Source organism: Notolepis coatsorum (genome assembly GCF_963971535.1).
Source record: "Notolepis coatsorum genome assembly, chromosome: 13".
Lineage (NCBI taxonomy): Eukaryota > Metazoa > Chordata > Actinopteri > Aulopiformes > Paralepididae > Notolepis > Notolepis coatsorum.
The window spans coordinates 30,100,672-30,114,964 of NC_140177.1; the positions used below are offsets into that span (position 1 = coordinate 30,100,672).

At 42.3% G+C, this 14,293-nt stretch overlaps 2 protein-coding genes across 2 annotated transcripts in view; both read left to right on the top strand.

Moving 5' to 3' along the window:
- The window catches only part of LOC311239310 (rho GTPase-activating protein 29-like), a gene marked incomplete at its 3' end in the record, with an annotated part of 43,230 nt that extends 33,836 nt beyond the window's left edge, over window positions 1-9,394 (top strand). Inside the window, exons 3-4 of the mRNA XM_084327616.1 lie at window positions 7,347-7,490; window positions 9,357-9,394. Of these exons, the coding sequence (XP_084183742.1) occupies window positions 7,347-7,490; window positions 9,357-9,394 (182 nt within the window). The remainder of the gene's footprint in view (window positions 1-7,346; window positions 7,491-9,356) is intronic.
- Window positions 9,395-9,747: 353 nt separating this feature from the next.
- The window catches only part of LOC311239311 (retinal-specific phospholipid-transporting ATPase ABCA4-like), a gene marked incomplete at its 5' end in the record, with an annotated part of 134,775 nt that continues 130,229 nt past the window's right edge, over window positions 9,748-14,293 (top strand). Inside the window, 1 exon segment of the mRNA XM_084327617.1 lies at window positions 9,748-9,765. Within this exon segment, the coding sequence (XP_084183743.1) occupies window positions 9,748-9,765 (18 nt within the window).

Consider the following 14,293-nt stretch of genomic DNA (forward strand, 5'->3'; position numbering starts at 1 on the left):
TGTATAAAAGATGGTGTGTGGGGTGGTGGGTTTGGGTGTGGATTTCATTTTGAAAATGTGTATGTGAACATCCAAACACACACACACACACACCAAGGCTCTCATTTCACACCCTGTTCTAATCCCTTTTAACTTGGTAATAAGTAATCGCCTGTCATCTCATCCCCGCGTCGCGGCATGGCGGCCGGCCTTGATGCAGAGCAGATGACTCTGACGTTTTCCAGCCGGTACCACCGCCGCCTTTTCCAAAACAGTGAGCTAGACGTGAACTCACCTCTCGTCTGGTGCCAACATGTAGACGCCGCCTCTGATAAGCCTCGTCCAAGAGAAAGAGACTTACCTCCTCTCCGCCTGTGTGTCTGATAGGCAGGGCTGCTCCATTGTGGCAAAACCCATTGTCGTCGCAAAGTGATTGTTTCGATATGATATCGAAATCTCGATTATCGAACACGGGTTGCTCGTTGATTTGAGAACATCATTTACCTTCTCGACCAAAGACGTTTAAAAGTAACTGGAGAAACAGGCTCTGTGGCTCCCTCCTGCCTCCCGACGCAAGCTGAAATTACTGTTGGATTTTTGGTGTGAAGTTTACAACACGAGACAAAATGAGAGCAACGCGGCATGCGGCACAATAATCATTTCATCTGGATTATCTTGTTTGTGTGAGCGTGGGAAGACAAAATCATAATTGGAATTGAAACTCGATGAATCACTACTGATAGTCGATGAATCACTACTGAGAGTCAATGAATCACTACTGATAGTCGATGGATCACTACTGATAGTCGATGAATCACTACTGATAGTCGATGAATCACTACTGATAGTCGATGAATCACTACTGAGAGTCGATGAATCACTACTGAGAGTCGATGAATCACTACTGATTGATTGATTGATTGAAAACTTTATTAACAGATTGCAGAATGGGTACAATACAGTACAGCTCAATACACACAATTGTTAAGGGGATGAAGACCAGAGAAAGACTTTCGTCTTGTTTCCACCAGGGTCCCCCATTTTCAATTCATCAGGACATATATGACATACATGACATACAGATAGTCAGTACTGCTACATCTATACATTTATGACATACCAGATTTGCAAATACAGTACTGTTTGTGATACAGAAGGAGTCAAGAAAAGGGAGTATATACATTTGACGTAGAAACTGTACATTGGAGGAGGTTGGGTGGGGGGGGTTGGGTACACTGGGATATTGACAACCATACTGGGTAATTTACATTGGAGGTGGTTGGGGGGGGGGGGGGGGGGCACACTGTATAAGCAAGCAAAACTGTACATTGAGGGGGGGGAGACTCTGTACAAACAAACAAAATTGTACATTGGACTATTGACAAAACCATACTAGGTAAATGACTGTACATTGGAGGGGGTTGGGTTAGGATATTTACAGGGGCCAGTGTTGAATTGCAGTCTCCCGTAGGTGTCTCTTGAGAGAGGTTTTGAAAGTGGGTAGTGATCTACATTCCTTTACAGCTTTGGGTAGGGCGTTCCACATTGATGTGGCATAATTGCGAAACGTGTTTAGTCCCTTATTTGAGCCGAATCTGGGTTTAACATGATTTGTGGAGCTCCCTCTGGTGTTGTGATCGTGGTATTCACTGACCTTTGGGAAGTATTTTGCCATGTACATGGGTACCTTGGTCGTGTAGTGTATCTTGTAGACCAGGCCCATTGCAAGTTGCTGTACTCTGTCATCTACTCTAAGCCATCCTAGGTTGTCAAAGTGGGCAGGGGTGAGGTGGGTTCTGGGAGTAAGGTCAAGCAGTAGTCTGACCAGTTTGTTTTGAGATGTTTGTAATTTTGTTTTTAGCGCCTTTGAGGTGCTTTGGTACCATGAGGTGCAAGCATAGTCGTAGTACCCCTGAATGAGTGCTCCTGCCAGAGTCTTCAGGGTATTCTTGTTTACCAGAGAGGAGATCCGGTACAAGAATCGAGTTCGTTGGTTGACTTTTTTTATTACATTGGATGCCATTTTGTCACAGGAGAGATTAGCCTCTAGGATGGAACCCAGGTAGGTAATTTCATCTTTCCTTGTGACAATATTGTCACCCACTGTAACTGAGAAGCCGTCGGTCTTGCTGAGTTTGTTATTTGAACCGAAGAGAATGGACTCTGTTTTGCCCATGTGTAATGATAGTTTGTTATCAGCGAGCCATATGCAGATTCTGCCTAGTTCCGAGCTGAGGGTTTTTTCAACCTGTAACTTGTTCTTGTCAGAGACCAGCAGGGCTGAGTCGTCCGCAAACAGGAACAAGTTGCAGTCACAAGCTGACGACATGTCATTTGCATAAATTAGGAACAGTAGCGGTCCTAGTATGCTTCCTTGTGGAACACCACAGCTCACTGTGAGGGGGGGGGATAGGGTACCGTTTACCTCCACCATCTGTTCCCTCCCCTCAAGGTAGGATTGCATCCAGCTCACTGATAGACTATCAAAACCAATTGCTTTTAGCTTGTCAATCAGAATGGAGTGATTGACCGTGTCAAAGGCCTTTTGTAGGTCCAGCATGACCATGCCGCAGTATTTGCCTGCGTCCACCTCTTGTTTGATGTGGTCATTCAAATAGAGAAGGCATGTGTCAGTGGAGTGGGATGTTCTGAAGCCAGATTGGAATTCGTAGATTAGATTTTTTTCCGCTAGGTACTTTTCGACCTGTTCGTAGACTATTTTTTCCATGACTTTCGAGATGGAGGTGAGAATAGAAACAGGGCGGTAGTTGCCTGGGTCTAATTTGCTGCCCTTTTTGTGCAGAGGGGTCACCCTCGCAATTTTGAAGTCCTTGGGGACGTGTCCCTGTTTTATGGAGAGGTTTATTATGTGTGTGATGATTGGGGTGATGGCGGCTGCTGAGTCTCTGAGGAATTTGGAGGGGATGTTGTCATGGCCAGTGGCCTTGTTAGGTTGGAGGGCGCTCAGTTTATTGAGTACCTCATCTGTTGTTACCATTTCCAGCTTGAAGTCGTCCTTGCGGACCCCTAGGTTTTTGTAGTAAGCTACTATGTGTTCTACCCCATAAAGCCCTGAGTGGGAGGGTAGTTTGTTTACCAGTGTTGTGGCTATGTTTGTGAAGAAAATGTTTAAGTAATTGGCTACATCCAGCTTGTCTGTGATGAGCGTGTTGTCCGTTTTTATGTTTATGTTTGAGAATCTGGTTTTAAGTTTTTTACTGCATCCTAGTTGATTATTGAGTAATTTCCAAAGTTCACGTGGTTTGTTTTTGTTTTCCTCAGTTTTGTCATTGATGAAATTCTTTTTTGCAGTTTTGATCATGGAGTTTACGTCGTTTCTTAGTCTGTTTCTTTCTAGTTTGAGTTCAGTCACGTGGGCTTGGAGTTCACTGCTCGTGCTTTTAGTAAGCTTTGACTGACTTTTACGAAACTCAGAGCATTTTTTGTCTCTGGTTTTCATAGCGGCCAGTATTACTGATAGTCGATGAATCACTACTGATAGTCGATTAATCACTACTGATAGTCGATGAATCACTACTGATAGTCGATGAATCACTACTGAGAGTCGATGAATCACTACTGATAGTCGATGAATCACTACTGATAGTCGATGAATCACTACTGATAGTCGATGAATCACTACTGATAGTCGATGAATCACTACTGAGAGTCGATGAATCACTACTGATAGTCGATGAATCACTACTGATAGTCGATGAATCACTACTGATAGTCGATGAATCACTACTGATAGTCGATTAATCACTACTGATAGTCGATGAATCACTACTGATAGTCGATGAATCACTACTGATAGTCGATGAATCACTACTGATAGTCGATTAATCACTACTGATAGTCGATTAATCACTACTGAGAGTCGATGAATCACACTACTGATAGGGAGACTTCCTCTCTCACCTTTTTCGTCCTCTGCTAATTTGCAGAAAAGGAAAGACGCACCTATCTACCTACCTAGGAAAGATTCCAGCGTGGAGTGTTAGGCGCTGGAGTTGGGTGGTGTGACAAAATGTATCGTGCAACTGTAAATGAGGGAAACCTTGGTTGTCTCGAGTTTAAATAAAGGTTTGAAATGAAAAGCAGTGAAAAGAAGGAAGCGGTTTAACACGGTATTATTCACAATGCAGTTAGTATTGGTTTATTTTCCTCCTGAAGCGTCATAATGATGAAGCCATCGTGGTTAAAAGAGGGAAATGTGGGTGTTTCTCTAAACCTCCCTGTCAGTCAAACCACAAGCTGACACAGGACCTGTGTGGACTGACCTCATGAGCACTTAGACACAACAAAGAATGTACTTCCTATAGGAAATTGCTGTCCTTTAATGTCCACAAACAAAATGCCCCCGAACCGTTCCTTTGTTGAGAGCATCTTAACCTTCTGCATCATCTGCTGGTTCGGTAACAATGCTCCCGAGGCGCTGAAGAAGACTAACGACAGCCATTAAACTTTCTAAGTATGGAACAGAGACAGAACATTGAATAAAGCAAACAGCATGGTGGGTGACCAGAGGTCCCTCGCCTCCTCATTTGAATTGTTCCCATCTGGGCGACGATACCGTCCTCCTCCATTTACTGAAAATAGATCCAAGTTTTAATTTGTTCCACAAGCCATTTTTTTTTAAATCAAAATTGTTCTTTATTTTCCCTTTTCCACAAGAAACAAGACAACACAATACTGTAACAATAATAATAAACAAGACATCACAGGACAATAACAGCAATAATAATAATAACAATAATGACAAGCTAATCAATTAAATCAGAATAATGCAAATAAATAGTTATAATATAAATTAAATATATAAAGGAGACAACCATGGCCCCCACAAGCCATTACGTTACGTTCTCAAACAGGTAGTGCACTAGTACTCTATCCTCTTTGAACCTTGACCTACTCCTCCCTAGCTGCCCATCATAACTACTAGGGGTGGGGGGGGGGGAATCTATACGTAGTAGTATCGCGATACTTTGCGTGGCGATACTGTATCGATACTTAATTATTCATAAAATATATATATATTTTTTTATAAGGAAGTTGCATTGTTCATTTCAATACCTGTAATAGTACAGTAGTCCACACACACACACACACACACACACACACACACACACACACACACATGTGCATTCAGTTAAGTTGGAATATGACTGTAATACAAACAGTTCAGTTTGTCAGGTACATGCAACACAGATTACAGTGTTTACATCTGTCTGCTTGAGAAAATACCATGTTCTGCAATAAAAATCATTGAAGTGAGATGAACAGACTGAACTTTATTTGATTAGATAAAACATGTTGACAAAGTTTTACTTTGCAGTTGAAAAAAGGTAAGAAATTAAATTTGATCCAAAAAAGAAAATCGCAATACTCAGCATATCGCGATATATTTAGTATCGCGATACTATCGTATCGTGACGCAAGTATCGTGATAGTATCGTATCGTGAGGTCTCTGGCGATTCCCACCCCTAATAACTACTGTTCTTATTGTTTTTATTTTTATTTCTCTACTTGTTCATCCTCCTTATACTTGTTCAATACTTTACTGTTCACTGTGCACATTACTGCTCAATTGCACAGCCCTGCTAAATATTTTATTCGAATGAGTATAGAACTATATATACTTGACCACATCGTGCACAAGTTGTACAGCCTTGGCCTATTATATTTTATAATTCTATTCTATTGTGCTTCTATTTTAATCGAGCTTCTATTCCATTTTATTTTATTCTACCTTTTTAGTTTATTCTACCGTAATTGTCTGTCCGTTAATGTCGCACCAAAAACGAAACAGATCAAGTTGCATGTGTAAAACTACATGGCAATAAAGACTTTTTCTGATTCTGATTCTACACCTGCCTTGTTGCCAGGTGTGAGTTTGTCCGTTGGTCATTTCCTCTGGTGACGTTGTGATGAAACGCCTCACGGTTGTACCGCAAACCCATTTCCCAACAGGGGACAAATATAGTTTCCATCCATCCTCTCACACACCGACAGGTGCGGCGCGAACTAATCCCCTCCAGAATTCCATTTCCTCTGCACTCGTCGACAGGTTCTTCCTCATCTAACACCTTGACATCCCCGCAGGAATGTTGACCTGTGCGCAACGCGGCGGTGTGGCCCGTCTAGCTCGCAAGGACACCTCAGTGAGTGACATTATCAGCCTCCGCTCGCTGCTCAGCGGAACGGCCGCATTACTGGCGTCGTCTTGCGTCAACAAACGGGTTCTTCGACATCCCCTGACCGCGCGGCTGCCTTGATTTCCCGCCGTCTGGCATTCCCTCGCGCATCCCCGGCAGCTCCGCGACCGCAAAGCGCTGTTATATCGCATCACACGAGTGGGTAGTGAACGCCACGGGAATGCTAAGTATTAACTCGACGTTCCGCGACCTATGACTCAAGATGTGTCGCACTGTGGCTGTGACCCCCCCCCCCCCCCAGGGTGATGCGTGATTGAGAACGGTGTACGCTGGTGGAATTCCTAACCTATGGCAGCTTTTGTTGACCCTGTCAGGATCTTGATAAATCTCTTTTTTGCATATTATACGAGACCATTATGAGGATAGGGTTTTGACATGACCCTATGACCCCATAGTGCTGCCTTGTCCTCTCATGGTGTGTTCCTCATTTTTGCATTTTGTTTGCATTTTGTACTTGTATATTGTATATATTTTTTGGTCTTTATTCTTTAACTTTTTTTTTTTACTGTATGAAGCACAATCTCAGGAGGCTCATACAGAACCAAGCATTTCACTGTAATGTACGTACCTTATACATACATACCCACTATGTAACCCATCATCTACACTCACTGCACACACATCCACATGTACACACTCACTCTAAACAAACACTCACCTTACCACTCACTTTACTCACTTTAGACACTTTAACACACTTTATATTTATCTATTATTAAAGAGATTTGCACTACATTCATACCTCATTTGCACCCTGCCCTAAGTTTTGTACCTCATCTCATTTCTGAATTGTACCTCACTGTTACTAATTTTACTCTGTATTTATGTATATTGACTGAACATTCCTTTACTTACTTTTTACTTACTTCTTAATTACTTTTTTTTCTTTTTTTTTTTACTGTATGTAGCACACTCATGGGCTCATACAGAAACAAGCATTTCATCATAAAGTATTCTGTATTTTATTATGACAAATAATAAACAAACTTGAAACTATATTGTATATTTAGTTTGGTCTTTATTCTTTTACTTATTTTTTACTGTATGAAGCACAATCTCAGGAGGCTCATACAGAACCAAGCATTTCACTGTAATGTACACGTACCTTATATTAATGTGACAAATAAAACTAAACTTGAACCTTCCAGAGCACCAGGATGGTCTCCAGCAGCTGGTCCAGGAGCGACTGGGGGAGCTGCTCCGCGTTCTCAAGACCGTCATCGGCAAACACCAGACCCTCAACTCTGTGGACATCCTGGGAGCCGCTGGCACTGTCATCGCCAAGGTCAAAGGTCAGCCACTCTCACTGACGCTAACACACACACACACACGGATGAAGTTCTGTTGTAGCATGGGTGGTTCAGGTTTGCGGTCTTCTTCACCCCTTGTGGCAACTCGGTCTCATCAGAAAATGTAAATAAAGTACTAATAGACCACAGGAAAGAAGGTATATCATGTCAATTGTGTTACAGCCATAAGTAATATATTTTGTACAAGTAATATATTTATGTTTTGTATCAGAAAAAGTCCAAAACAAACACAGCGACCAGGAGATGAACCAACAATGATTGTGGTGGGCGAGTGCTCTCACCACTAGACTAATCCACCCCCCCCCCAACCCTGATACATACAAAGGAATTCTATGATTATGGTTATTATTATTAGGGATGCACGGTCGATAATTATCGTGCCGATATCAGCAATTATGACGTCATCCCGATAAACCCGATAAAAGTATTAATAGCTCCGATAATATATATATATTTTTTTTTGTTTACACTTTTTTTTTGTTTACACTTTTTTTTTTCATGTCAACGTTCACACGCACAATATATGCTTACTTAGGATTTGACTTGATTCAACAACAAAGCAGTCGGGACAATGGCAAGCCGAAAACGGTCGAAAATGTGGTTATTTGAAGTTTGGATTTTTTTTTACAACTGAGGTAGGTAGATTACATTTTTAGAGACTAAAATACAGAAAAAAGGTACCGTTGGGTACCGGTATCGATTCACAGGTACCGGTTATCGGTTCAAATGTGCACGGTACCCATCCCTACTGACAAAGCACAATACCTGTTGGTTTTTAGTTCACTCATTGTTCAGGGAAACACATTGTTAATGACATTGACGGATTGTGAATTTTGTGATTGACTCAAATTATATTTATTTGGAAAAATACTTTATTTGAAGAGTCAAAACTGTTCTCTTGGCTTTGTTTTGTTCATATTAGTAACGCTCATGTTATGATACATCTGGTTAGGTCAAAACTACAGGAATATACATAAATAAATAAAAAATTATAATACAATAAATATATATATATATCGGGTATCGGTATCGACCTTGAGGAGCAGAAAGTCGATATCGGGGTCAAAAAATCTATATCGTGCACCCCTAATTATTATTATGGAGTTAAGGTTCGTTTTAACATTTGTTTAATGGTTATGGTTAAGATATGAAGTTAGGGTTAAGGTTTGGGTTCAGGTTTGACGGTTATGGTTAGTTTAAGGTAACAGTGTGGTTAAGGTAGTCTTAAGTCAGAATAGTGTGTCTCTGTAGTCTTGAAGTAAAGGCACTTGCCTCATGTGGGTGGTCCAGGTTCGCTCCCCAGCAGGGGAACTCGAAAGTTTTCTGAAAACGTAATGAATGAAAACCATTGAATATGTACTTATTTGCAATACATTTGATACAATACATAAGTAACATTATGTACAATAACGTACCTTTTTCCATGTGGTCGATTACTACCCTATTTACATATTTGAGGCGAGATCAGGCTTGTGGACATGCTGTGAGAAATATGTGGCCTGCTTATTTTGTTGACTCTTGCCTGGTTTAGAGTTGGCACCCGATTCCGTTTGTTTAAGGGCTCAGTGTGAGAAGTGATTATTGTCTGGTTCAACAAAAGAATCCCTTTCCAGTGTCCTGACCGAATGCAAACAAGATGAATCACACACTAGTTCATCTGATAGAAATGTGTTCCGCTGCGAGGCTAATTCTCCGCTTGGCCCGCGCACAAGAATCTCCAGAGTAGAGGCTACATGGGTGTAATTTGCATTCCATATTTCAGCGACGGAGGAGGGCCTCTTGGCAACACGCTCGACGGCCAAACATGTCCACATATGCGCACTGTTCTCTTACCCCTTTGTCACAGAGTTGTGCGATTGTCTCACCTGCCCTATCGGAACATCTGAGACACATTCTAACCCTCAAGAATGCTTTTCTCCCTCCATCTGTACCCCGACGAGAGGCGCTGTAACAATGCTGAGAATGCGAAAAAAGAAACAAAGAGAGAGAGAGAGTCCACAATGAGATCACCCAGAGGAACCTTTTCATTTTGGTGACAGCGAGACTCTTTATCACTTCGGTGATAGCTAGGGACAAAAGGGCATCTGAACCTGACGGGTCTGCCAGATAGGACAAGTGGTCACCCTATATGCGGCGTCTAAGGGCCGTTTGCACCTGGCGTTAAGTGGACACCTCTAAGTACAGGTGGAAACGCACCCAAGACGCATTGAGGACGCGTTGAGATCCGATCGCTCGGACCATGTTTGGAGGAGGTCACGTAGGGCCACATTCTGTTAGCACACATTGTCACATTGGAGGACCGCCTAGTAAACTGTCTTCTGGAGTTGTGGATATTAACCAACACAGAGAATGTCTTCTTGAGTCGTGACTATTAACCAAGAGAGAGAATGTCTTCTGGAGTCGTGACTATTAACCAAGAGAGAGAATGTCTTCTGGAGTTGTGACTATTAACCAAGAGAGAGAATGTCTTCTGGAGTCGTGACTATTAACCAAGAGAGAGAATGTCTTCTGGAGTCGTGACTATTAACCAAGAGAGAGAATGTCTTCTGGAGTCATGACTATTAACCAAGAGAGAGAATGTCTTCTGGAGTCGTGACTATTAACCAAGAGAGAGAATGTCTTCTGGAGTCGTGACTATTAACCAAGAGAGAGAATGTCTTCTGGAGTCGTGACTATTAACCAAGAGAGAGAATGTCTTCTGGAGTCGTGACTATTAACCAAGAGAGAGAATGTTTTCTGGAGTCGTGACTATTAACCAACACAGAGAATGTCTTCTTGAGTCGTGACTATTAACCAAGAGAGAGAATGTCTTCTGGAGTCGTGACTATTAACCAAGAGAGAGAATGTTTTCTGGAGTCGTGACTATTAACCAAGAGAGAGAATGTCTTCTGGAGTCATGACTATTAACCAAGAGAGAGAATGTCTTCTGGAGTCGTGACTATTAACCAAGAGAGAGAATGTCTTCTGGAGTCGTGACTATTAACCAAGAGAGAGAATGTCTTCTGGAGTCGTGACTATTAACCAAGAGAGAGAATGTCTTCTGGAGTCGTGACTATTAACCAACACAGAGAATGTCTTCTTGAGTCGTGACTATTAACCAAGAGAGAGAATGTCTTCTGGAGTCGTGACTATTAACCAAGAGAGAGAATGTCTTCTGGAGTTGTGACTATTAACCAAGAGAGAGAATGTCTTCTGGAGTCGTGACTATTAACCAAGAGAGAGAATGTCTTCTGGAGTCGTGACTATTAACCAAGAGAGAGAATGTCTTCTGGAGTCATGACTATTAACCAAGAGAGAGAATGTCTTCTGGAGTCGTGACTATTAACCAAGAGAGAGAATGTCTTCTGGAGTCGTGACTATTAACCAAGAGAGAGAATGTCTTCTGGAGTCGTGACTATTAACCAAGAGAGAGAATGTCTTCTGGAGTCGTGACTATTAACCAAGAGAGAGAATGTTTTCTGGAGTCGTGACTATTAACCAACACAGAGAATGTCTTCTTGAGTCGTGACTATTAACCAAGAGAGAGAATGTCTTCTGGAGTCGTGACTATTAACCAAGAGAGAGAATGTTTTCTGGAGTCGTGACTATTAACCAAGAGAGAGAATGTCTTCTGGAGTCATGACTATTAACCAAGAGAGAGAATGTCTTCTGGAGTCGTGACTATTAACCAAGAGAGAGAATGTCTTCTGGAGTCGTGACTATTAACCAAGAGAGAGAATGTCTTCTGGAGTCGTGACTATTAACCAAGAGAGAGAATGTCTTCTGGAGTCGTGACTATTAACCAAGAGAGAGAATGTCTTCTGGAGTCGTGACTATTAACCAAGAGAGAGAATGTCTTCTGGAGTCGTGACTATTAACCAAGAGAGAGAATGTCTTCTGGAGTCGTGACTATTAACCAAGAGAGAGAATGTCTTCTGGAGTCGTGACTATTAACCAAGAGAGAGAATGTCTTCTGGAGTCGTGACTATTAACCAAGAGAGAGAATGTCTTCTGGAGTCGTGACTATTAACCAAGAGAGAGAATGTTTTCTGGAGTCGTGACTATTAACCAAGAGAGAGAATGTCTTCTGGAGTCGTGACTATTAACCAAGAGAGAGAATGTCTTCTGGAGTCGTGACTATTAACCAAGAGAGAGAATGTCTTCTGGAGTCGTGACTATTAACCAAGAGAGAGAATGTCTTCTGGAGTCGTGACTATTAACCAAGAGAGAGAATGTCTTCTTGAGTTGTGGCTATTAACCAAGAGAGAGAATGTCTTCTGGAGTCATGACTATTAACCAAGAGAGAGAATGTCTTCTGGAGTCGTGACTATTAACCAAGAGAGAGAATGTCTTCTGGAGTCGTGACTATTAACCAAGAGAGAGAATGTCTTCTGGAGTCGTGACTATTAACCAAGAGAGAGAATGTCTTCTGGAGTCGTGACTATTAACCAAGAGAGAGAATGTCTTCTGGAGTCGTGACTATTAACCAAGAGAGAGAATGTCTTCTGGAGTCGTGACTATTAACCAAGAGAGAGAATGTCTTCTTGAGTTGTGGCTATTAACCAAGAGAGAGAATGTCTTCTGGAGTCATGACTATTAACCAAGAGAGAGAATGTCTTCTGGAGTCGTGACTATTAACCAAGAGAGAGAATGTCTTCTGGAGTCATGACTATTAACCAAGAGAGAGAATGTCTTCTGGAGTCGTGACTATTAACCAAGAGAGAGAATATCTTCTGGAGTCGTGACTATTAACCAAGAGAGAGAATGTCTTCTGGAGTCATGACTATTAACCAAGAGAGAGAATGTCTTTTGGAGTCATGACTATTAACCAAGAGAGACTCATCTCCAGTTCTCAAATTGTGCAAGCTGTCTTTATCCACAATGCCCATAAGCTTTTTCATTGCATTTTCATAATTGCATCAACAAAACAATTATTAGCCAAATTAGAGCCCTTTCCTTTCCAAATGGTTGCTCCGCTGGCAGTTCTGTTAATTGCGGTATAGCCTATTATGTTGAGACAACTTCCCAACTTGGAGTGTCCCCCCCCCCCAAAATCCACCCCTTATGGTTTGGTTTTATGCCTCATCACATAATGGGAGAAAACATCACTCATAAATTGCAGGCAAGCAAAAATATGCTGTTTTAGGCCTTTTATCAATATAGACTACAAGCTTTTTCTTCACCACTGAATTCTGGTTAGCGCTTATATTAGGTTTTCTAATGCTGATTAATAACATTCTTTTGCTGTAATGATTATTAATATAACACAACGTAAAGCTGTTTTGTGAACCCATAGGTGTATGCATTCTTTTAGTCCTGCTTGAATTATGACAATTGTGTTTTGACTGGTAGCTGAAGTTATTTATGCCTTACAAGCATGTCGATTCTGCTTGGATTCCCTGGATAGTGTGCTTCTATTCCCAGGACATCTCGCCTCCTTATTACTTTCAAATGAGAGAGAGAGGGAGAGAGGGAGAGAGAGAGAGGGAGAGAGAGAGAGAGAGAGAGAGAGAGAGAGAGAGAGAGAGAGAGAGAGAGAGAGAGAGAGAGAGAGAGAGAGAGAGAGAGAAAATGAAAATAACTGGTCAGCAGTTTATTTAGTGTGATGCGCCTCCATTCTCACAAAGTTGTGTTTTCTCTCTAAATGAAGGGGATTTCACAGTAACATTACAGTAAATTCATTGTAATGGAAACACTGCATGTGCTCTATTATATTCGATATTCTTTAACATCTCATTCACATGCGTCTTCAGTGATGTGGGCGTAGGCCAGAGTGTTTAGTTTCATATTGAGCGGGGAAGTGAGATCCAATCACAACAAGTGGCCACTCAAGACACCTGTGGAGACACATTTCTAACAGCAGGTGTGAACAGACACACACAGAGCTCTGTCCACTTGTGATTGGATCACCCAGATCGGATTTTAATGCCCGGTGGAAACAGCCTATTAAGGGACTTTTTGAGTTCTAGAAAAGTGTGATATAAATCAAAATTTGTATTATTATTATAACCTTTTTGTAATCCAGTTGACCCTGGTGGAAACACTGCCGTTCCCGGCCACTAGGGGGTAGCTTACATCAGCAGCACTGTGTGTGTGTGTGTGTGTGTGTGTGTGTGTGTGTGTGTGTGTGTGTGTGTGTGGGTGTGTGACCAGCTGGACTGTCCTGGACCAGTGTGGGTAACTGGATACAGACGGAATCAAAGACCTGGGGATGGCAGGAAAGGGAGGGAGGTGAAAAGAGGGATGAATCGGTGAAACACAGAGAGATGAGAGCTCAAAAGCCTGGAAGATAACAGGCCCCGTGCTCCTCGCCGTCTTCAGGGGGTGTGTTTTCTGCTGGTGCCCAGAGCTTTGATGGTCGGCTCTGACACCTGGGGCCTTTTGGAAGGTCGCCAAAAATTACAGGGGAAAAAAAAAAGTCTCCCTCTCGCCCCTCCCCCCTTCCACACACACACACACACACACACACAGACACACACACCCCTGGAACACGTGACCCGGTGTTCAACCTGCTACTAACGGCAGTCAGATGTTATCTACTTCAAGCTCCACTTCTACCAATATATTTACACTTGACACTCTCGACGTGTTTACACAAACTTGAAAAGCGTATGAGAGGCGTCGCTCGCGGCCCAGACGCTTTAATTCGGCCGCAGACAAAACTATTGCGGGTGTCATCCGTGCTCTCTCCCTGTCGTCTCTCTCTCTCTCCGTTCTCGTATCTGCGATAGGATCTTCTTTTTGCCCAGACTCTGGACTGGCTCACGTCAGAGGGAGTCAGACATGGTTTCTCTCCCGGCCTCGCT